Source organism: Pongo pygmaeus, chromosome 17 (genome assembly GCF_028885625.2).
Source record: "Pongo pygmaeus isolate AG05252 chromosome 17, NHGRI_mPonPyg2-v2.0_pri, whole genome shotgun sequence".
In the NCBI taxonomy this organism is placed as follows: domain Eukaryota; kingdom Metazoa; phylum Chordata; class Mammalia; order Primates; family Hominidae; genus Pongo; species Pongo pygmaeus.
In genome coordinates this window covers 40,695,103-40,720,615 of record NC_072390.2, presented here as the reverse complement: position 1 = coordinate 40,720,615, position 25,513 = coordinate 40,695,103, and the positions used below count along the sequence as shown (strand labels likewise).

General features: G+C 39.1%; 1 protein-coding gene and 1 pseudogene across 3 annotated transcripts in view; one reads left to right on the top strand and one right to left on the bottom strand.

Moving 5' to 3' along the window:
* Positions 1-25,513, bottom strand: part of TAF4B (TATA-box binding protein associated factor 4b) — a 168,329-nt gene that overhangs the window by 120,043 nt on the left and 22,773 nt on the right. For all 3 annotated transcript variants that reach the window (XR_010124160.1, XM_054460650.2, XM_054460651.2), the window contains exons 2-5: positions 10,465-10,610; positions 8,137-8,244; positions 944-1,105; positions 715-837 (exon numbers count right to left, since the gene is read on the bottom strand). Coding sequence is in view for 2 of the 3 variants with exons in the window: in XM_054460650.2 (XP_054316625.1) it covers positions 715-837; positions 944-1,105; positions 8,137-8,244; positions 10,465-10,610 (539 nt within the window). In the remaining variant the exon portion in view is untranslated. The remainder of the gene's footprint in view (positions 1-714; positions 838-943; positions 1,106-8,136; positions 8,245-10,464; positions 10,611-25,513) is intronic.
* On the top strand, positions 17,187-19,799 carry LOC134738437 (SIN3-HDAC complex-associated factor-like; annotated as a pseudogene).

Here is a 25,513-nt window from a genome sequence, read left to right as displayed (position 1 = left end):
GGATTACAGGCATAAGCCACTGCGCCCAGCCGAGATTTCATAATTCTAATAACAATTTCCTATTGACTAAATAATAAGCCTTCTCTCCAAGGCCCTTTGTAGAGTAAGGGAGGCAAGACTGATGTACAGAAATAATATATATATATCAAAACATCACGTTGCATACCTTAAACACATACAATTTTTTAAAAAAAGGTAAATTTTCAAAATAAATATACAATAAGTCTTTCTAGCCAAGATTTATAGTCTTTACAAAGTTTTCAAGAAGCAAAAAACAAAATTTATCAAGAACTACATTTAAAATAAATCTCAGGCCGGGCTTCGTGGCTCACGCCTGTAATCCCAACACTTTGGGAGGTCAGGGCAAGTGCATCACTTGAGGCCAGGAGTTTGAGACCAGCCTGGCCAACATGGCAAAACCCCGTCTCTACTAAAAATACAAAAATTAGCCGAGCGTGGTGGTGCACACCTGTAATCCCAGCTACTCGGGAAGCTGAGGCATGAGAATCATTTGAACCCAGGAGGCAGAGGTTGCAGTCAGCCTAGATCACGCCACTGCACTCCAGCTTGGGCAACAGAGCGAGACTCTGTCTCAAAACATAAATTAATTAAATAAATAAATAAAATAAATCTCACTTAAAAATATGCATTTCCCAATTAAAACATGTTATATGGATTCCTCCAGAATTTGCAGGATTTTATAGTACTACTTACCAAAAGTTGTTCCACCAGCTTCTTCACATTTTGCCCCATTTCTGGGGACTGTGATCCACTACATGCTAGTTTTATTAACATTGCAAGGAAGTTCTTGCATTTCTTCACATTTTCTAGCATTGTCTAAATATGAAAATGTAAATATAAGCAAACACAAGTGTTAGTGAGCAAACAATTCAAAAGAACTTGCAAGGAACAAGATTTATATAAGGTGCAAGTAAGAGCTTACCGGAGAAAGATTAATCTGAACAGCCGCTGAGTTCTCTGCTTTAAGATTGGGCTCATTTGAGGGAGTGGATAATGCTCCCAAACTTGAAGCCTTCAGGGTAGTTACAGTATTCAATGGCTTTCCAGGAGTAACTGTGACGACACTGGTTGGCACAGCCACAGACTGAAATTAAAGGTATTAAATATTTAGGCATGTATTACTATGATATATTAGTGGGTGCCTCATTTCACACTCATCAGACAAGTTAATTTTGACATCTGTGGTTTTATGTTATGCTCTACTAGTCTAAGGCAATATAATTCAGTTCTAGGAACTCTTGAGTCTAGCAGATCTGGGTTTCATTCTCACCCCATCTATCTACTATTTCATTACCACCTACCTAGTGTTGACTGCAGGCAAGTTACTTAATCTTGCTAATCCTGATTACTCTCTGCAAAAACAGGGATTGCAACGGTACCTGCTGTCCTAGGATTTTTTGTGAAAAACAGTGCTAAAGCAAATAAGTCCTCTAAAAATATTAATACTCCAAGAAGTATCTGAAAGTCTTTATGAGAACACAGAATATTCTGCTGTTTCTTAAGAACAAAGCAGAGCAATCTACTTATTATCTAACATTAAGATAAACTGCTTTTATGTAGACCATTAAAGTAAGCATGAAGAATATTATAAAATGTGGTATCTTATTTTCACACTGAAAAGAATTTCAGTTCTCTACCTTCTATCAAAATGAGGTGTGACTCTAGCACCACCTACAGGACAAAAACCTCATACAAGCAATCACAAGTCAGGCAGTAATGTAGAAAATCACATTGAGATAAAGCAACAATCTTATTTTAAAGACAAACACTAAAAGTTATAGAACATAATAAAAGTTTGGGGATCAGGGATAAGGAATAGTATTTACATACAATTCACACAGAAAACTGAACAATGCACCATCATTTAATTTAAATGTCTATGTTCTACAAGCATGCAACACAAAAAGGTCAAGTTGCTATCACCTTCAAGAAAATCTCCTATAATAGTCAAGATAGGTGAATTTGAATGTACAAGAAAATCTCCCACATTAGAGAGACTGGAACATATATTAGACAAGAATGTTCTGAGGGTAAAAAATGGGAAGAAGGACAAGTGCAGTGGCTCACACTTACAATACCAGCACTTTGGAAGGCTGAGCCAGGAGGATTGCTTGAGGACAGAAGTTCGAGACCAGTCTGGGTAACATAACAAGACCCTGTCTCCAGAAAAAAATTTTCTTTACAAACAGGAAGAACATTTAAAATGCTGAGAATTGATAGAAGGAGAGGAGTGGGGACACACGGTGGCCCTAACATGGGTTTGGGGTATATGGGCCTTCATTTTACTATTATTTTTTTCAACAGCAGACATATTACATATGTGTACATATTACATGTAGTCTTTTTTTGCATGTATATTTCATAATGCATAATAAAAATATTAAATACCATATGCTAATACATTTGAAACAAAACCAAAAGGGTTTTTGGAAAAACATGAAATGACAAAATTAGCACAAAACACAGAAACTAGAATAGACAAATTAAAGATACTGAAATGATACCCAAAAAGACCTCCCTCCCTCAAGTCTCCAGGCTCAGATACTTTCCATGTGATTTTTCCACACTTTTGCATAACTCCTGTCTTATACAACATGTTCTAGAAAAACAGAATAGGGAAAGCTGTTCAGTTCATTTTATGAGAAAGGCTGTAACATATTTCAATATTAAATAAGGATAATAGAAGAAAAGTAAACTAAAGGCTCACCTGGAAAAACTTTAATAAGATTTTAAAATTACTGATTAATGATGAGGACTAGAACAATAAAGTTTTTAACAAAAGAGATAAAATTAAAAATTACACCTAAGTTAGTACAATTTTGTTAAATATAGATAGAGCTTCAAAGGCAACATTCAAAAGGAAGTCTCCCTCCTTTTCATATCCTTAGTCCTGCTCTCCAACCTACCACTCAGTTTCTTCTGAATTCTTGTGGAGATTTTCTAATAAATTTTTAGTTTTCTATACAGTAAATAAGCCTCTTTCGTCTATCTTATAATCAGTCATTAACTCTCTGTACTGCTATATTTAAGAAAGTGTAATCTGGAATTTTAACTGGTGGTTATGATCACCTCTGAGGACTGATGGGAGAGGTTCCTTGGGGGCGTACCGTCCCCCTCCCTCAGGAAGCAAACTAAGGTCCAACTGAAATGTGAGTTTAGGAAAAACGTCCTATCGTTTATAAGTAGAGGGGGCATTTATGGAATTCTATTTTCCTTGTCAATGTTTTATCCTGTCTCCAGTTAAAAAAATCTGTCCTTCATAACACTTTCTAGTATAGCTACTACTTGTATCTTACCACAGGGGTCCCCAATCCCCGTGCCGCGGGCGGTTATAGGTCTGTGGCCTGTTAGGAATAGCGACACACAGAGGAGGCAAGTCAGCATTACTGCCTGAGCTTTACCTCCTGTCAGATCAGTGGTGCCATTAGTCTCATAGCAGCGTGAACCTTCTCGTGAACTGCGCATGCAGGGGATTTAAGCTGCACTCTCCTCGTGAGAATCTAATGCCTGATGATCTTGATAGACGCAACCGGAAGATTAGGGGAAAGGTTCCAGAAGAATCCCCCACGCGCCTGCCCACTGGGAGGAGGAGGGGTGGAGCCTCGGGAAGATCAGGCCCTTTGCAAGGGGGAGGAGCCTGGCCTCTCCTGTTCCTGTGTGGTGACCCGAGATTCAATTTGTGAGATGGGGGCCTGCTAAAGGGAACCCCTCTGGCTTTGCTGAGTTTTTTTTTTCCTTTTCACCTAATAAATTCCATTCTCCCTCACCCTTCAAAGTGTCTTTTTTTTTTTTTTGAGACGGAGTCTCGCTCTGTCACCCAGGCTGGAGTGCAGTGGTGCGATCTCAGCTCACTGCAATCTCCGCCTCCTGGGTTCAAGTGATTCTCCTGCCTCAGCCTCCTGAGTGGCTGGGATGACAGGTGCCCACCACACCACCCGGCTCATTTTTGAATGTTTAATAGAGACAGGGTTTCACCATGTTGGCCAAGCTGGTCTCAAACTCCTGACCTCGGGTGATCCACCCGCCTAGGCTTCCCAAAGTGCTGGGATTACAGGTGTGACTCACCATGCCTGGCCCAAAGTGTCTTAAACTCAATCACAACTCTGCCTTTGACTCAACAGACCAGCCAATGGTAACTTCAATGCTTTAAAAGGCTGCACTGACTGACTAGGCATGTCTTGAGGACAGAAGGAAAACGGACTGAAGTATATGTGAAATAAATGTGTGAAAACCAATTGTACACAGAACCAATAAAATGAGTTGTATGGAAATTTAGAAGATGAAACAGCATTTCAAGGAGGGTCATTTTCTGTACCTGTCTGAAACAGCAATTGCTTTAGGTTTATTCATATTTAATTAGAAATACTAGTCATTTGCACATTAGATTCCAATCTAACAATGGGCCAAACTACATCTTCATCAAATGCAACATAAAAGTGAACACAAGATTTCTAACTAGTTCTTGTGTTATATTTCAGACTAAGCCTAATAGGAAAATACTTTCAAAATTTCTTAACACACAACATTTGCATTTACAGTCTGACAATCAAGTACAAGGAGTTGTATCTTCTCTCATTTTTAAGTTCTAGCTCCTTATTTCCATGCCTAAAACTGAGACGCTTATCCCTTAAAGCGGACAGATATCATTAACTTCATTCTTTACTAATTTCCACTGTTCTAGGCTACCACTAAGGAGTAGCCCAACTTAAAATATGCATCAACCTAAACTAGCTAAGAAAAATAAATGGTCCACACAAAAATATCAATGACAGATTAACATGAGCATTTTAAGATAACTACAAACATGAGGAAACATACAAATTTCAATTATTTCTATTGTGACAAAGTCACAGATATGTACTAACACAATGTAATACTCCATGGTTCTGTAGTTTGAAGCCTAGATTTGTAGCTGAAAGGAATTCTAAGTTTTAGTTTAAGCTTAGTAAAGATTTTCCCCATCAAAATGGTTCCATAGTTTGAAGCCTACATTCATAATTGAAAGAAACTCTAAGTTTTAGTTTAAGCTTAGTAAAGATTTTCCCCCTCATCTAAATTCACAGGCTCCAGGTTGTCTCTTTTATAAAAACTACTAATATAGGCTGGGTGCAATGGCTGATGCCTATAATCCCAGCATTTTGCAAGGCAGAGGCGGGAGGATTTGCTTGAGCCCCAGGAGTTCAAGAACAGCCTGGGCAACAGAGTAAGACCTCATCTCTATTTTTTAAATAAAGTAATTTTTTAAAAAACTACAAATATAATTAGTGTTCACTGGCTGTGATTACTAAGTAAATGAACACAAGCTTTCATGTTCTAGAACTATTAAGACTTCAACGAATATTCAGAGAACACAGAAACAGAATTGTGGCTGTAGCTGGCAGGGGACAAATTAAAGTCCATGGATGTGGAGAATCCCTGATACCCTCTAAGAAGTAATATCCAAGAAACTCACTTTACCACTAAACTGGCTCCCAAAAGGGCCCTGAAGTAGTAGTGCAGTGGAGTTCCTTCAGTTATCCCAGCACAACATAATTTGCTCTCTGTGTCCTGAAGAGCCATAATGTACAAATGGCAGTCTTAAGTATCTAAGATCATGTTGCTAAGTATGTTTTCTCTCCGCAATATATTTTTTTAACCTGTGGTTTTATTTATGTACTCAATCTTTAAGAATTATATCCAATGAAAAACTGATATACTCGAAGTACTGATAGTCTAAAGTGGTTAACTTCTTCATAAAACAATATGATAGTAGCTATCAATAGGCCTAAATTTATATTCTTTGGCCCAATAATCTCCTTAGAATTTATCCTAAGGAAAAAAATACAGTAGGTTTTGAGATAATCAGTACATAGGTCATTAAGAACAGTTTCCAGAGTCAGATAAAGGCTCAAATCCTCACTCTGCCACATACCAGCAGAAATCAGGCAAGCTTCTTAACCTCTCATATAAAATAGAGATAACACTTCCTTATAGTATAGTCACAAGGATGAAACGAGATGATGAATGTAAAGCACCTAAAAAAGTGTCAAGCATGTTAAGTGCCAACAAATGGTATTAGTAGAAAAACATTATGTTTAAAATCAGATTCATGACTCATCATTTCTGTTAGATGAAAAGAATGTGAGCAGTATGGTTCAAGTTTGGAACACCAAAAGAGGGTCTGAGCCACTAGCATGGGATTCCACATAGCATGCTCCAAGAAGATGCGTAGTCCCAGGACTATCGGATCCACTGGTTTTATCACATATGTCTTGACTCAGAAACTAGGAGTCTAGTAAAATATTAGACCAGCCAGCAAGAGGTATAGGTGAAGTACAAATATAGAGGCAATACTCTATGAGTATGGGATTCCATCCTCCAAGACTCAGCATATTCATTGAATCAAAAGTTTCCATATGGTATTATGTCCCCAACAGGACAAACCCATAGATCAAGGAATCAAGGAGAAGAAGCATGAATGGCCCCACTTACCATCACTCACAACAAACACTCACTGGAGGACTTTGTGTTTCCCATTTCTGCCCACAGGAAGCAAACACCTCTACCAGAGGACAAAGCAAGAGTTCCTATAAATAGACACTAAGAACAGACACTAAAGTCGGGTGCGGTGGCTCATGCCTGTAATCCCAGGACTTTGGGAGGCTGAGGTAGGCGGATTACTAGGTCAAGAGTTCGAGACCAGCCTGGCCAACATGGTGAAATCCCATCCCTACTAAAAATACAAAAAATCAGCTAGGCATGGTGGCACATGCCTATAATCCCAGCTACTTGGGAGGCTGAGGCAGGACAATCACTGGAACCCAGGGAGTAGGGGTTGTAGTGAGCCAAGATCGCACCACGGCGCTCCAGCCTAGGTGATAGAGTGAGACTCCATCTTCAAAAATAAAATAAAATAAAATAAAATAAAACAAAACAAAACAAAATAAAAAATAAATAAAATAAAATAGACACTATAGCTGCACTCTGGTTCCTTGTAACCACGATCCAGCAGGAAAGACAGGAGTAATTATCTTAGGAAGAGTAATCGACTCCCATCATCTGGAGGAGGTAGGGTTGCTATTACACAATGGAGGCAAAAAGAAGTATGTGTGGCAAATCCACGTGATTCGGGTGATTCATTTAAATGCCTCCTTGTATTTCCTTGCCCAACTGTGATGATAAATAGACAAGCGTAGCAACTCTGACCTCAAATGAACATGGTTATTAAGACCACAGATCCCTCAGGGATGAGGGTCTGGTCATGTTATCATTTAAGTTAACAAGGACCAGTATAGTTGGTAGTTGAGGGGAAGGGAATCTAGGAAGGCACAGTGGAAGAGGAAAATAATTAATATCAGGTGCCACCAGAAACCAGCTGCAGCAGTGGGGACCGTAGTTCATCGTATTAACCTCCTCTTTGTTTCCCCAAAGAAGAAAACCATGAGAATCCCAGAACAGCTGATCTCCAACATGTATGAGGAAACAGATCCAAGTGATGCAAGGAGTAGCCTGTGATGAACCATGACAAGGAGTGATATGTACTGTCCTAGCTAGCTGCTAGGAATGATATTAGACAGCCTCTATTTATCAGTTCCATCAGGCTTCCCTCAGCTGCAGAGGATCACCTTCCCCAAAGGTAATTTTCCCAGGGAAGTCCACATCGAATGACTGAACAGAGGGTAGGAATTAAGGCCCAGCCAACCATGTTAACCCATAGTGGGACAATGCTGACAGGCCATATATGCTCCAAAGTTCTCCACTAGGGTGGCTAAGGCTTTACTGGGCCTACATCTAGTTCAAACCCTTATCTACTCTCCTTTCCTTCCATGGGTATTTATCCCTACATATCCCAAATTTTATCTCAGCACCTGTTTCCAGATACTGCAACACATGGCTATTAGGCGGATTTGTATTAATTTAATGCACTGAAGTAAAACTGGTATTCCAAGAATGTACACCATGTTTATCTTGTTTCCCATACCTCCAACAGTTCCCAGTTTGATAAGTGCCATCATATATCACTGAATTGCTATCTTCAATGTCACACAGTAACTTATATATCTAACAGGAGATAGCTAAATGATTTTTTAAAAAGTTAAGAGAACAACCAGTGCACGAATGGCCAGCACAACTTACTTGTACTGAGGAAGGCTTCAGAACAGTGGTTACCACAGTAGTTCCTATTTGTGCCAATTTTTTAACAGGTGTCACTGCCACTTTCTTGATTAATTGTGAGCTAGAGTTCTTGGAGGTGGAGGGGAGCAAGACAACACAAAGTCATTAGCGTTAGTAATTTGAAGTCAGTACTACAGTGAACATTAGAACACTTTATGACAGCAAATGTATTTGTCATGACTGGAATTATAACCTAATGTGTTTTACGCACATTCTATACTATAAACCTAACTGGTCAGCTGCCCAGATGACACTCATTTCATATTTCTAAGGTGGCAACTGATTCAATAAATAACCCATTTATCTGAAATTTCAAACTAAATAAATATTACAGTATTCAACATTAAAATCTTAATCTTGACTCTTTGGTTCATACAGAAAAAATAGATTCTTATGTAATATTTAATTATAAACAAAAACCTGCTAACCTACATTCTCAACCCACAGCAGTTAAACCAAACTAGAAAGGGAAGGAGTGGCTATTATTGATAGATATGGTAACATAAAATGACTGTTTCAGGACCTAGAATCAAATTAGTAGGGCACAAAAATGAAAAACACTGGCAGAGAATGATTATTACAAAAAACAATGCAATCTGTCATTACAATGAGCCTGAGTCATCAAGAAAACGCTAAACTACATTCAGCATTTTTATTTAAATAAAATACCCATTAAAAAATATACATATATAATTTTTGTGTTTTTTTTTGTTTTGTTTTGTTTTTGTTTTGTTTTGAGACAGAGTCTCGCTCTGTCGCCCATTCTGGAGTGAGGTGGCGCGATCTCAGCTCACTGCAAGCTCCACTTGCTAGGTTCATGCCATTCTCCTGCCTCAGCCTCCCGAGTAGCTGGGACTACAGGCGCCTGCTACCACACCAGGCTAATTTTTTTGTATTTTTAGTAGAGACAGGGTTTCACCGTGTTAGCCAGGATGGTCTCGATCTCCTGATCTCGTGATCCACCCACCTCAGCCTCCCAAAGTGCTGGGATTACAGGCGTGAGTCACTGTGCACAGCCCCATAAAAATATTTTTAACTCTATCAAACAAGATAAGCTTCAGTTATCTAGAAAGATCACCGTGGATGTAAAATAAGTCATTCTACCAATGCCAAGTTAATGAAATGCAGCAGATTTCTGTATTTCTTAAAGATAATTTCTGTATAAAAATGAATACTATAGGCCAGGTACAGTGACTCACGCCTGTAATCCCAGCACTTTGGGAGGCCAAGGTGGGCGGATCACCTGAGGTCAAGAGTTCAAGACCAGCCTGACCAACATGGAGAAACCCCATCTCTACTAAAAATACAAAATGAGCCAGGCGTGGCAGCACATGCCTGTAATCCCAGCTACTCAGGAGGCTGAGGCAGGAGAATCACTTGAACCTGGGAGGCAGAGGTTGAGGTGAGCCAAGATCATACCATTGCACTCCGGCCTGGGTAACAAGAGTGAAACTCCGTCTCAAAAACAAAAAACAAAAAACAAAAAAAACCAGAATATTACTATTTTACCAAAAATTAAAATTAAAGCAGAACTGGTCAAGTGCAGTGGCTCACACCTGTAATCCCAACACCTCGAGAGGCGGAGGCGGGCAGATCACCTGAGGTCAGGAGTTGAAAACCAGCCTGGCTAGCATGGCAAAACCGTGTCTCTACTAAATAAACACAAAAATTAGCTAGGTATGGTGGTGGGCGCCTGTAATCCCAGCTACTCAGGAGGCAGAATTATTATATTCTTTCCATTTAAGATGCAAATAGGCCAGGTGCGGTGGCTCACACCTATAATCCCAGCACTTTGGGAGGCCAAGACAAGAGGATTGTCATGAGCCCAAGAATTCAAGACCAGTGTGAGCAACAAAGAGACATGCTATCTGTGCAAAAAATAAAATTAGTCGCGCATGGTGGTATGCAGTTGTGGTCCCAGCTACATGGCAGCCTAAGGCAGGAGGATTACCTGAGCTCGGGAGCTTGAGGCTGCAGTGAACCAAGTGAGCCATGTTCACGCAATTCTACTCCAGCCCGGGAGATAGAGTGAGATCCTGTCTCAAAAAAGATGCAGATAGCCCTCTGAACATTCCTTTGAGGACATAAAATCTGAATATGAAGACTGAATTTACTATTTTGGCAATTAGCAGAGGACAAAACCAAAAATCTTTATTAAATTGACATATTCAAGGGAAGCTGACCTAAAAAGCTGAGCATTATTTTTTACTAGCAAACATATACACAACATTTATATGAAAATTATAGCTGAGAAACAAAGAAAGATGAAAAATATTTAAGGTATATTACCGGCACTGTACAAATTTTGACTGCTTGAGGATTCGCTGGTACTCCTGGCCTTGAGGTTATGTTACCTGTGGTCTCGGCTCTTGTTACAGTTTGCTGAGGAGATACCAACATCAACTGACCACTGTTACTTTTAATCAAAACGGTTCCTATATTTAAAAAAGAAAAAAAAAGTGACCTCTGAGCCACTAAATACAGCATAACCATCACATATCTTCTTCTCCCATTTCTTTCAACACTTTAAAATGATGTCTTCAATACATACTGAATTTCATGTCTGCTACTTATATACAAAGATGAACAAATGTTTTTACTCCAAGCTATTTAAAAATTTAAAATCTATGAATATAATGAGATGCTCCTGAAGAAAGCAAAACACTTTTCCTTCATGACATCAACACTATAAAGCTACAGTAATTAAGATGGTGTGGTTAACAGCATAAGACTGAATAAGCTGACCAGTGGAATAGAATAGAGAACCCCCAAATCAACTCATGCAGATATATCATATCACATTTTCCTAAAAGGCTCTGTAGACTTATGAGGAGAGACTATTCAGTAAATGGGGCTGGTCAATTAGCTATCTATACAGAAAAGATAAAATTTGAGAAAGAAAAATATATATAAATGTGAGCCCTTTAAAATTATCTCCCCCAGAGAGGCATTAAAATGAGACAGCAATTAGGTCTTACTCCCCTTTGCTATGTAATCAATCCTCTCTTGAAACTGCTTGCTATAGCCACAAGTAGCTCTAAAGTAACCTAACAATGCCACAACGCCAGATAACATAAACCACACTCTATAGTTCAACAATGTATAACCAATCAATGTTATTTCTGTAAACCAATGAGGATTCCTGACAAATAACTTTTTTTTCATTTTTGAGACAGAGTCTCGCTCTGTCGCCCAGACAATCTTGGCTCACTGCAACCTCCACCTCCTGGGTTCAAGAGATTCTCCTGCCTCACCCTCCCCAGTAGTTGGGATTACAGGCGCGCACCACCATGCCCAGCTGATTTTTTTTTTGTATTTTTAGTAGAGATGAGGTTTTGCCATGTTGGCCAGGCTGGTCTCAAACCCCTGATCTCAGGTGATCCTCCCACCTCAGCCTCCCAAAGTGCTGGGATTACAGGTGTGAACCACTGCACCCAGCTGACAAATAATATTTTAATCAACCCACTCTTTATCCCTTTTTCTGCTTTTAAAAACCTGTTTGTTACAAACGCACTCCCCAAGGCAATTTGTGTGTCCTGGGCAGCTGTACTCAACCTTGGCCCAAATAAACTCTCTATATTAATTCTGCCTCAGCTTCTTTCTTTTAGGTTGACCTTTCAGATGCCTATTTCACACACATTCACAAAAACCAGGTGTATTAGAATATAAAAGTAAAAGGGAAAAATTTTTAAACTCTTAGACAATGTAGAAAATTATCTTTCTGCATGCCTGTAGCCTGTAGTCCCAGCTACTTGGGACAACTGCTGAGGCAGGAGGACAGCTTGAGCCCACAAGCTCGAGGCTGCAATGAGCTAAGATTGCGTCTACACTCCAGCCTGGGACACAGAGCAAGACCCTGTCTCAAAAAAGAGAAAGAGAGAGAGAGAAAGACAGAAAGAGCGAAAGAAAGGACTTTCTGAACTTGGGATAGGGAAGAATTTCTTAAAGTTCGATAAACTCAACTACATTAAAAGTAAAAACTGTTATTTAGCAAAAGACACCATCAGGTAATAGGACACGCCACAAAATGAAGCGAAATTTTGGTTCACATATATTCAAAGGATGAGTATCCAAAATGCACAAAAGAAACACAGAGGCCAAGGACAGGGAAAGGTAAATTAAGACCACAGTGAAGTATCACTTCATATCTACATAGACAAGCAAAGATGAAGATGACCAATGACAATACCAAGGGTTAGAGAAAAGTGTATCAACAGGAATTCTAACACCTTGTTGGTGGTAGTGCAATTTGGTACAACTAACTACTTTCTTCAAGTTTACATCAAATTTATTTCCATTTGCATATCCTGTAACTCAGTATTTCTAACCTAAAGTAATTCTTGGCCAGGCATGGTGGCTCATGCCTGTAATCCCAACACTTTGGCAGGCTAAGGCAGGAGGATCTCTTGAGACCTGGGGTTTGAGACTACCCTCAGCAACAAGTGAGACCCTGTCTCTACAAAAACAATTTTTTAATTAGCCAAATGCAGTGGACGTGTGCCTGTAGCCCTACTCAAGAGACTGAGGTGGGAGGCTCACTTGAGCCCAAAAGTTCAAGGCTGTAGTGAGCTATGATGGTGCCACTGCACTTCCACCTAGGTGACAGAGCACAACACTGTCTCTAAAAATAAATAAAATCTTTTAAAGAAAAAAAAGTCTTTTGTGTCAAAAGGAGGCACAAACAAAAATATTCACAGCTGGAGTTCCACTTTCAGAATGGTGGCAAGAGGATCTCTACAACCCTGTTCCCCAGTAAAATAGGCATAACTGGTGAAAATTATTTTTATAAAACAACCATTCAAAGTTTTTGGAAACTGGTCAGGTATGGTAGCTCACACTTGTAAACCCAGCACTTTGGGAGGCCAAGGTAGGCGGATCACTTGAGGCCAGGAGTTTGAGACCAGCCTGGCCAATAGGGTGAATCCCCGTATCTACTAAAAAATACAAAAATTAGCGGAGTGTGGTGGCAGGCACCTGTAATCCCAGCTACTACTCAGGAGGCTGAAGCACAAGAATCGCTTGAACCTGGGAGGCGGTGGTTACAGTGAGCCGAGATCACGCCACTGCACTCCAGCCTAGGCAACACGGAGAGATTCTGTCTCAAAAAAAGTGTTTGGAAACTGTCCTAAGGCATGCAGAAAATGACTACAGTTATTGGAGACCTGCTAAAACTCAGTAAGAATAGCAAGAATATGTGGCATTTGCTGCAATCAACTCCCCTCTCTTTCCCTTCTCAGCTCAACATGACAGAAATTCCATTCCAGGGAGTGTGGCCAAGAACACAGGGCTCCCTCTCTCCTAACCTCCCAGTCTAAGGCTATGGTATCTTCCCAGGAGGAGGAAGTCACTTGCATTTCTCATCTACCCCCAATCCTCACCCCCATCCCAGCTACATATTGAAGAGGATAAACTTGAGACAGGTGCATCTTAGAGGTTCAAGTCTCCCTTCTTTCACCCATTCCCATTCATAAAAGGAAATCTGTATGTCAAGGACAGCACACTGGGAACACTTGGACCTCAAGTGTCTCACCCCAGCTCTTTCACAGGGTGGAGGTGTTCCATGTTGGGAGAGGTAAGCAGAAAAGACCTGAGTACTGCCCACACCCAGTACCCTGTTCCTAGAGCAGGGATATCACTCAGAGAGAAGAAAGCCACAGTCCCGATCTCTGCTCCCAATATCTCCCTAACTGAAATGTCTTTACGTTAAACAGAGTGGAGAAGTTCAAGGCTAAAGGCACCCTCAAATACAAAACAGCAATTAAGAGGAGGCTGGTAGCTTCATGAGAGATACAAGCTAAACCATAAGTCTACTAGTTTACCAAAGAAAACCAAAGAGACAACTAAGAAGGGTCCTCCTTGGGTCAGAACAAACCTCAAACACTCGCCTAAAAAATTATCTCTGTAAAGGAGCCCAAATTTAATTGGATCAGACTGTGGAACAAGTTAGGCTCTAGGGCATTGTTGAAAACAATAGGGCGGATCAGCTGGCAATGAGTGGATCCTAACAGCCAGGTGTGATACCAGCATAAGCAGACAGCTTAACAGAGAGATGAGGCAAAGAGACAGAGTCCTGCTAAAGATGACAGTGCTCATGTTCAAGGATGTGCCCTCTAAAAAGCAACATCAGCAGCTGCTTATTGGACCAAAAGGAGACCTCACTAAAACAGTCTAGCCAAACATTTTTTAAAAATCAAAAAACAGTAACACACCCAAGGGAGTGGGGACCAGTATTAAGAGTTGCTACTCTATAGTTAACAACAAACTATGACATGTAAAGAAACAGAAAAGTGAGACAATAAACCCGGGGGAAAAGCAAGCAACAGAAACCACCTGTGAGACAGACTAGATGTCAGATTTCATAAATGTCAGAGTAACAATTGTAAGCATGTTCAAAGGAATAAAAGGAACCATACTTAAAGAAGGAAGGTGTGATATATCTAGAATATCACTAGAGATAGATATTATTTTTAAAAAACGGAACTTCTGTCATTACAGTAACAAATTCACAAGAGATTCAAAAGTAAACCTAAACTGGCAAAAGAAAGATCAGCAAACTTGGAGATAAATCTATAGAAATTATGCAATCCAAAGAACAAAAAGAATGATGAAAAATATAGACCAACGGAACAGAACAGAGCCCTCAGAAATAGTACCACACATCTACAACCATCTGATCTTTGACAAACCTGATAAAAACAAGAAATGGGGAAAGGAGTCCCTATTTAATAAATGGTGCTGGGAAAACTGGCTAGCCATATGCAGAAAGCTGAAACTGGATCCCTTCCTTACACTTACACCTTACACAAAAATTAATTCAAGATGGATTAAAGACTTAAATGTTAGACCTAAAACCAGAAAAACCCTAGAAGAAAACCTAGGTGATACCATTCAGGACATAGGCAGGGGCAAGGACTTCCTGTCTAAAACACCAAAAGCAATGACAACAAAAGCCAAAATTGACAAATGGGATCTAATTAAACTAAAGAGCTTTTGCACAGCAAAAGAAACCACCATCAGAGTGAACAGGCAACCTACAGAATGGGAGAAAATTTTTGCAATCTACTCATCTCACAAAGGGCTAATATCCAGAATCTACAGAGAACTCAAACAAATTTACAAGAAAAAAACAACCCCATCAAAAAGTGGGCAAAGGATACGAACAGACACTTCTCAAAAGAAGACATTTATGCAGCCAACAGACACATGAAAAAATGCTCATTATCACTGGCCACCAGAGAAATGCAAATCAAAACCACTATGAAATACCATCTCACACCAGTTAGAATGGCAATCATTAAAAAGTTAGGAAAACAACAGGTGCTGGAGAGGATGTGGAGAAACAGGAACACTTTTACACTGTTGGGAATGTAAACTAGTTCAACCATTGTGGAAGACAGTGTGGCAATTCCTCAAGGATCTAGAACTAGAAATACTATTTAACCCAGCCATCCCATTACTGGGTATATACTCAAAGGATTATAAATCATGCTGCTATAAAGACACATGCACACGTATGTTTATTGCGGCACTATTCACAATAGCAAAGATTTGGAACCAACCCAAATGTCCATCAATGATAGACTGGATTAAGAAAATGTGGCACATATACATCATGGAATACTATGCAGCCATAAAAAAGGATGAGATAATGTCCTTTGTAGGGACACAGATGAAGCTGGAAACCATCATTCTCAGCAAACTATCCTAAGGACAAAAAAACCAAACACTGCATGTTCTCACTCACAGGTGGGAATTGAACAATGAGAACACTTGGACACAGGGTGGGGAACATCACACACCGGGGCCTGTCATAGGGGGGGAGGAGAGGGGAGGGATAGCATTAGGAGATATACCTAATGTAAATGATGAGTTAATGGGTGCAGGACACCAACATGGCACATGTATACATATGTAACAAACCTGCACGTTGTGCCCATGTACCCTAGAACTTAAAGTATAATAAAAAAAAAAAAAAAAGAAAAATAAACAGATTCTCAGAAAACATGGAACACCATTAAAGACACCAAAACAGGCATAATGTGAGTACCAGAAAGAGAGGGGAGAGAGAAAGGAACAGGAAAAAAAAAAACAAAGAAATAACAGCTGAAAGCTTCCCAAATTTGGAGGAAAATAATCCAGACATCAAAGTAGCTCAAGAAACCCCAAGTAAGGTAAATGCAAAGAGAGCCCCACACCAAGACACATGGTAATAAAAATGTTCAAAAACAAAGAAAAAAGGAAGGCAAAGACATTTAAAATTTAAAAACAGGCTGGCACAGTGACTTGTAATCCCAGCACTTTGGGAGGCTGAAGCAGGAGGACTGCTTGAGTCCAGGACAAAGCAAGACCCCACCTCTACAAAAAAAAAAAAAAAAAAAAAAATTTTAAAAGGTAGCCCATTGTGGTGGCACACACCTGTAATTCCAGCTACTGGAAAGGTTGAGGTGGATCACTCAAGCCCAAGAATTCAAGGTTGCAGTGAGCTATAATCACACCACAGCACTCCAGCACAGGCGACAGAGCAAGACCTTGTCTCTAAAAAAAATTTTTTTTTAATTTAAACTGAGAAGATTCATTAGCAGCAGAAACGCCATACAAAAAACACTAAATGAAGTTCTTCAGGCTGAAAACAAGTGACCAAGGCAGTAATTCAAATTCACGTGGAAAAAACAAAGAGCACTGGTAATTATGTAATTTGGCAGTATAAATGTATTATTACTTCTTCTTTCATAACTGGTTTTAAAAAACTATTGTACAGAACAATATATATAGAATTATGTCTTTGGAAATTTAACATATAGGAATGTAAAATTTTTACAAATAGAAGCACAGAGGAAATGGGTGGAAGCAAAGCTGTATTGTACTAAAAGTACTTCAGATGGTAAGTCAGAAGCAAAGGAACAAATGAAGAAAATCCAGAAAAGACAAATAAGGTAATATAACAAATGACATAAACACGTCCTTGCTCTCTTCTTCCCTCAGCTTTTTTTTTTTTTTTTTTTTTTGAGATGGAGTCTCGCTCTGTCACCAGGCTTGAGTGCAGTGGTGCGATCTCGGCTCACTGCAACCTCCGACTCCCTGGTTCAAGCAATTCTCCTGCCTCAGCCTCCTGAGTAGCTGGGATTACAGGCACATGCCACCACGCCCAGCTAATTTTTGTATTTTTAGTAGAGACGGTGTTTCACCATGTTGGCCAGGATGGTCTCAATCTCCTGACCTCGTGATCTGCCTGCCTCGGCCTCCCAAAGTGCTGGGATTACAGGCATGAGCCACCGCACCCAGCCTCGGCTTCTTTAAAAGACATAAAATTATGTAACATAATAATTGTTGAGTCTGTAATATAACTAGATGCAAGGTATAAAGCAATAATTACACACACACACGCACGCAAAGGAAAGCCAGAAATGAACTATATAAAAGAAAGGGCTTCTTTGTCTCACTGAAATAAGTTAATATACACGAAGGAGATTCCAATGAGATTCATATTGTAAGCCCTAAAGCAACCTCTAAGAAAAACACTCAAAAACATGTTGAAAAAATTACAAAGGATAAGTGTTACCCTAGAAAATATTTGCTTAATACAAAAGAAAGCAGGAAAAGTATAGAGGAAAAAGTAAAAGAAACATATAGGAAACAAAAGTAAATGGCAGGCCTAAGTCCAACTATAGTAACATTAAATGCAAATGTGAATGTACAAAATAATCCAATCAAAAGGCAGAAAGTGCTGGGTTGGATAAAAAACAAAATTCAACTATATGCTCCCTACAAGAGACATACGTTAGACTCAAAGATATAAAAGAGTTGAAAATAAAAGACATCATACAAACAGAACCACAAGAAAGCTGTAGTGGCCATACTAATATCAAAATAGACTTTAAACAAGAGATAAAGAAGGGCATTTTGTAATGATGGGGCTAACAGATCAACACGATGCAACATTTTAAGCACATATACCTCACACAGAGCCTAAAATATATGAAGCAAAAAGTGATAAAAGGAAAAGTAATTCAACAATTGCATGGACACTGCAATACCCCGCTTTCAATGAAGAATAGAACTAAACAGAAAAGCACCAAGGAAATCAAACACTTGAAAAAACTATAAACCAACTAAACCTAACTCACATCTATGGAGTACTTCACCTAACAATAGCATTCTTAAGTGTATGAGAAACATTCCGCAAGATAGACCATATACTAGGACACAAAACAAACCTCAATAAACTTTCAAAAATTGAAATTATATTAGGTTGGTGCAAAAGTAATCACGGTTTTCGCCATTGAAAGTAATGGCAAAAAAACACAATTACTTTTGCACCAACCTAATACAATGTATGGTCTCCACCTACAATGGAATGAAATTAGAAAACAGTGACAGAAAAAAAAAAAAGGTGGGGTAACTCACAAATATGTGCATAATAAACACACTTCTAAGTAACCAATGGGTCAATGAAGAAATCACAAAGGAAACTAGAAAATACTTTTGAGATGAATGAAAATGAAGATACAGCATACCAAAATCTATGTGATGCAACTAAAGCAATATTCAGAGAAAAATGTACAGCTATAAATGCCTGTCTTAAAAAGGAAGAAATATCTCAAATCACTAACAACTTTTTACCTTAAGACACTGGAAAAAGAAGAGCAAAATGAAAACTAAAGCAAGCAGAAGAAAAGAAATAATAAAGATTAAGAGCAGGGGTAAATAGAGGATAGAAAACAACTGAGAAAAATCAACAAAACTGGAGCAGGGAGCACTTGAGGGGGACTGGCCTGGCGTGCACTCCGCACCTCGGGGACGTTATTGCGTGTGGAACGGCTGCTTTTGGAAGACTTTTGCCCAGAAGAAAAGATGTTTGGTTTTCACAAGCCAAAGATGTACCGAAGTATAGAGGGCTGCTGTATTTGCAGAGCTAAGTCCTCCAGTTCTCGATTCACTGACAGTAAACGCTATGAAAAGGACTTCCAGAGCTGTTCTGGATTGCATGAGACTCCTTCAGGAGACATTTGCAATGCCTGTGTCCTGCTTGTGAAAAGATGGAAGAAGTTGCCAGCAGGATCAAAAAAAAAACTGGAATCATGTGGTAGATGCAAGGGCTGGACCCAGTCTAAAGACTACATTGAAACCAAAGAAAGTGAAAACTCCATCTGGGAACAGGATAAAGAGCAACCGTATCAGTAAACTGCAGAAGGAATTTATACGTAATAATTCTGATGCTCACAGTACCACCTCCAGTGCCTCCCCAGCTCAATTTCCTTGTTACAGTAACCAGTCAGATGACGGCTCAGATACAGAGATGGCTTCCGGTTCTAACAGAACACCAGTTTTTTCCTTTTGAGACCTCACATACTGGAAAAGACAGAAAGCATGTTGTGGGATCATCTATAAAGGCCGTTTTGGGGAAGTCCTCATTGACACACATCTCTTCAAGCCTTGCTGCAGCAATAAGAAAGCAGCTGCCGAGAAGCCATAGGAGCAGGGGCCAGAGCCTCTGCCCATCTCCACTCAGGAGTGGTGACTGAGGTTGTTATGTAGAAGGGGAACAAAAAAAACCATCTAAATTTTGAAAAGACCACAAAGCAACAAACTGACCCTCTTTTTTTTTTTTTTTTTTTTTTTGAGACAGAGTTTTTGCTCTTGTTGCCCAGGCTGGAGTGCAGTGGCGTGATCTTGACTCACTGCAACTTCCTCTCCCGGGTTCAAGTGATTCTCCTGCCTCAGCCTCCCGAGTAGCTGGGTTTATAGGTGCCCACCACCAGATCCGGCTAATTTTTTAGTTTTAGTAGAGACAGGGTTTCACCACGTTGGCCAGGCTGGTCTCAAATGACCCTCCTATTTTTAACTTGGATACCTGCTATTCTGCCAAAAGACAATTTCTAGAGTAGTTTTGAATGGGTTGACTTCCCCCAGTCCCACAAACTCTGAAGCCAGTGTCTAACTTACTAAAAAAAGAGTTGTACATAATATTTAAGATGCTGAGTATTTCATAGGAAAGCTGAATGCTGCTGTAAAGTGCTCTTCAAGTCTTTTTTTTTTAATCCCCTTCTAATGAATGAAACTAGGGGAATTTCAGGGGACAGAGATGGGATTTGTTGTATGATAAACTGTATGTAGTTTTTAGTCTTTCTGTATTGAGAAGCAGTGGTTGGGGCATTTTTAAGATGGCTGGCTACTCTTGTTTACCCTCACGATAATAAACTTGTCATAACTCAGTAACATGAACTTGCCCCTAGAGGTAGTTGTTAATAATTTTGAAATATTAAGGTCTTGCCAAGCTTCTGATGATTCAAACCTGTACTACTGATTATTAAGCAGGACAGACTGAGCTTTCTGTTGCAAATCCCTTGGAGGAGAAAGTAATTTCTAAATATACAGAGAGGTAACTTGACTATATATGTTGCATCCTGTGCCTCCCTTCATATTAATATTTGATAAAGATTTTAATTTATATAAAACTTCTAAAGCAGAATCAAAGCTCCTCTTGGGGAAATGGCAAGTCTTTAGGACAGGCGAGACCCTGTATGAATAGTACCAAAGCATTATCGCATGGTAGAAAACACACTCTATTAAAAATGTTAAGCTATCTGAAAAATAAAATGTGCAAGTCTTTGGGATGGCACAAAACAAAGGCTAATGCTTCTTGGGGCACATTTCTTAGAGGGCTTGCTGAGTGTGTAAATATAATCGACTTTTGTGTTACATGACTTTGATGACTTCATTGAAAATCTGCACAATTCAGTTTCAGCTATGGATTACTTCAGTTGACCTTTGTGAAGGTTTTTATCTGTGTAGAATGGGTGTCTGACTTGTTTTAGCCTATTAAGCTTTTATTTTCTTTCACTCTGTATTAAAACTAAAATTTACTAAAAGAGAAAAAAAAGAAAAATCAACAAAACCAAAAGATTGTTCTTTGGAAAAAAAAATAAACAAAACTGACAAACCTTTATCTAGAATAACTAAGAACAAAGGAAAGACTCAAACTATTAAAATCAGGTGTGAGGCCAGGCATGGTGGCTCAGGCCTGTAATCCCAGCGCTTTGGGAGGCCAACGTAGGTAGATCATTTGAGGTCATGAGCTCGAGACCAGTCTGGCCAACATGGTGAAACCCTGTCTCCCCTAAAAATACAAAAAAATTAGCCGGGCATGGTGGCACATGCCTGTAGTCCCAGCTACTCAGGAGGCTGAGGCAGAAGAATCACTTGAACCCGGGAGGCAGAGGTTGTAGTGAGCCAAGATCATGCCACTGCACTCCAGCCTGGGCAACAGAGCAAAACTCCGTCTCAAAAAAATAAATTAATTAACAAAATAAAATCGGGGGGTGGGGGGGTGGGGGGGCATAAGTATTATACAAGTAAGGATTATAAGGGAAGACTATAAACAATTATAAACTAATAAATTAGACAATTTAGATGAAACAAATTCCTAGAAACACATAAACTACTGAAATTGACTCAAGAAAAAATAGACAACCTGAATAGGCCTTTAAGAAATGAAGATATTGAATCAAAAGAGTATCTGTAAGCAAAGCCCAGGACCAGATGACTTCACTGGTCAATTCTACCAAACATGTAAAAGAAAATTTAATGTTAATCTTTCACAAAGTATTCCAAAAAATAAAAAAGCAGGGAACATGTCTCAACTCATTCTATAAGGTCAGTATTAACGATACCAAAAACAGACAAGGACATCACAAGAAAACCACAGGCCAATATCCCTTATAGATATAGACACAAAAATTCTTGACCAAGTACTAGCAAACTGAATCCAACAATGGTTTGTATGCATTATATACCATGACCAAGTGATAGTTATCTCAAGAATGCAAGGGTGGTTTAGTATCCAAACATTAACTACTATAAAACACTCTATCGATAGAATGAAAGACAAAAACCACATGATCATCTCAACAGATGCGGAATAAGCATTTGACAAAATTCAACAAGTCTTTCTTTCAGATAAAAAGACCCAAAAAAAGAGAAACAGAAATTTTCTCAACCTGATAAATGGATTTACAGAAGACCCACAGACAACATCATACTTTTGGTGAAAGTCTGAATTTCCCCCTAAGATCAGGAATAAGACAAGGATATCTAAGATGAAGGATGAGACAAGGATGCCTACAATCACTACTTTTGTTCAACATTATATTCAGAGTTCCACCAAGGGGAACTAGGCAAGAAAATGAAATAAAAGGCATCCAAATCAGAAGGGAATGAGTAAAATTATTTACAGATGGCATGATCTCATAAGGTCCCACAATCTCAGTGGATGCCTAAAACCTCAGACAGTGCTGAACCCCACATACTATGTTTTTTCTATACATACATACCTATGATAAAATTTAATTTATAAATTACACACAGTAACATATTGGCAACAATAATAATAAAATAAATACATAAAATAACTAATAATAAAATAAATAAAAATAAAAATAGAATAGAACAAAAAAAAATGCCACCAGCATCACCACTCTTGTAAGCTTTGGGGCCCTTATTAATTAAAATAGGGTTACCTGAACACAACGCTGTAATACTGTGTACTATAACAGTCAAGAGGGCTACTAAGTAACTAATAGGTAGGTAAGTGTACAGAGTGTCAATATACTGGACAAAGGGATGATTCACATTTCAGGCAGGATGCAGCGGAATGGAGGGAGATTTTGTCACGATACTCAGAATGGCACACAATTTAAAACAAATTGTTTATTTCTGGAATTTTCCACTTAATATTTTTGGAGGCAGTTGACCATGGGTAAATGAAAACATTAGATAAGGGAAGAGGAACTACTATATATAGAAAATCCTAATGAACCCTCTAAAAAACTATTAGAATTAATCAATTTAGCATGGTAGCAGGATACAAGACCAATATTCAGTAATCAACTGTATTTTTATACACTTGCAATGAATAACCATAAATGAAATTAAGAAAATCATTCTATTCACAATAGCACCAAAAAGAATAATATACTTTAAGGATAAATTTAACAAAGTACAAAACTAACACTATGAAAACTACGAAATGTCTTCATACTTTAATTACTTTCAACATGTAAAAAACACATTGAAAAACGTATGTTGAAAGTAATTACAGAAGATCTAAATAAATGGAAGATATCCATGTTCATGGATGGGTAAACCTCAGACCTACCTCACTGGATTGTTAAAGGAACCAAATGAGACAATATATGTGAGAGGATTTTTGAATTTTTGAGCAGGTAGCTATTAATGCCAAGAGATCCACAATTCAAACTTTTCTTCAACTAAGTACTCAAAACACCAGTAGGAGGCAATATTAGAATAGCTGTAGACAGGCAATGCTGAGAATAAAATAACCAGCTCATCTTCAGACCAAAGTGTTTTCAAGATGCAAAACACTCCTTTTGCAACCTTAACCAATTATTTATCTCAAAGGCCCAATTTCAATGAGAAGCAATAATATAATAGAAAGTGCTTAAAAACAAAGGGAAACTGAATGTTAGTCTCTTCTCTGAAGACCAGTGACCAAGTTTCTTTGAATCCAATCCTGATAAATATCTGAGACTCACTTTTTCCAATCATAAAAGAATGGCCTGTTTATTCTACAAGCATATTGACAGAATGTAATCATGTATTAGGTTACATAGCACCGTTCCTCTATAAATATTAAGATATTAAAGTGTATCGTGGTCCAGTGTCCACTCTCTAGTTGGTACATGATTTACATACTCTACCCTTCAGCCCAGCGAACTGCTACATCCCAACATCCCAAAATGCCAATTTCTTGGTGTCAAGCTGATCTGAATGGAGGTTCTCTGATTTCTCCACATTCACAGCATTTGTAAATACTGCCCCTGAAAAAATAGCAGATCCTTACAAATCTAAGAGCCTTAAAGATGCTAGAATTCATCTATCACAATTTAATACATATACAAAATGCCTCACTAGTCACCTTTTAGCCTCTTTTCAAATAGTCCAGGGTTAGGAAAACGGAGATTTGTTTGTGTCTACTCTTTCACAAACAGATCACAAATATAAGTCCTTCCTTAATATGGAACCAAACATGCCTCCCATTAATATCCAGAGATGCGAGGGTACCTTCTGCAACCACACAAAATAAGCCCACTCTCATTTCCATGGGACTGGAAACACTTAGATGCTAATTTGTTTCCTTCCTCAGGCACTAGAGGCCAATTTTCTTCCATTTTTCACATCACAGTTTTCCTTACAAAGAACTTAAAGTCACTTAAATTTCCCTCATTTCCTGAACTGAATAAATAAAAGAAAAAATTAAAGCAATCAAGAAGTTTATATCCCAGGTCATGCTATTAGTTATGGTATATCTCCCCTATCCTCCATTTACACAGCTGATTTGCCAAAATTGAGCTTCTATTTATCTCTATTAAATTTCATTTTTTAAGGATAGGTTGTTAGATTTCAGGTGATTTTTACTTTCTTCTTCTTACTTTCCATATTTGATTTTTTTATATGTACATATTATTTTACAAAAATAAGTTTGTTAGACAAAAACTAAACCCACAGAATATCTACCCTATTTACTACTGCATCTATGGCACTTAGCGTAGAATCCAGGATATAGTTAGCACTGACCACATTGGTAATCTCAGCACTCTGGGAGGCTGAGATGGGTGGATCGCTTCAGCTCAGGAGTTCAAAACCAGCCTGGGCGAAATGGTGAAACGCCATCTCTACAAAAAAAAATTTTTTTTTTTTTAAGATGGAGTCTCGCTCTGTCGCCCAGGCTGGAGTGCAGTGGCGCGATCTCGGCTCACTGCAAGCTCCGCCTCCCGGGTTCACACTATTCTCCTGCCTCAGCCTCTCGAGTAGCTGGGACTACAGGCGCCCGCTACCATACCCGGCTAATTTTTTGTATTTTTAGTAGAGACGGGGTTTCACAGTGTTAGCCAGGACAGTCTCGATCTCCTGACCTCGTGATCCGCCTGCCTCGGCCTCCCAAAGTGCTGGGATTAGAGGCGTGAGCCACCACGCCTGGCCCAAAAATTTGTATAATTAGCTAAGCCTGGTGGTGCCCGCCTGTGGTGCCAGCTATTTGGGAGGCTGTGGCAAGGAACACTTGAGCTCAGGAGTTTGAGGTTGCAGTGAGCTATGTTCAAGCCACTCCAGTCCAGCCTGGGAGACAGAGTGAAACAGTTTTGACCCTGTTTCAAAAACAAACAAACAACAACAAAAAAAACTGGACGGCTGCAGTGGCTCATGCCTGTAATTCCAGCACTATGGGAGACGAAGGCAGGTGGATCACATAAGGCCAGGGGTTTGAGACCAGCCTGGCCAACATGGTGAAACCCTGTCTCTATCAAAAATACAAAAATTAGCT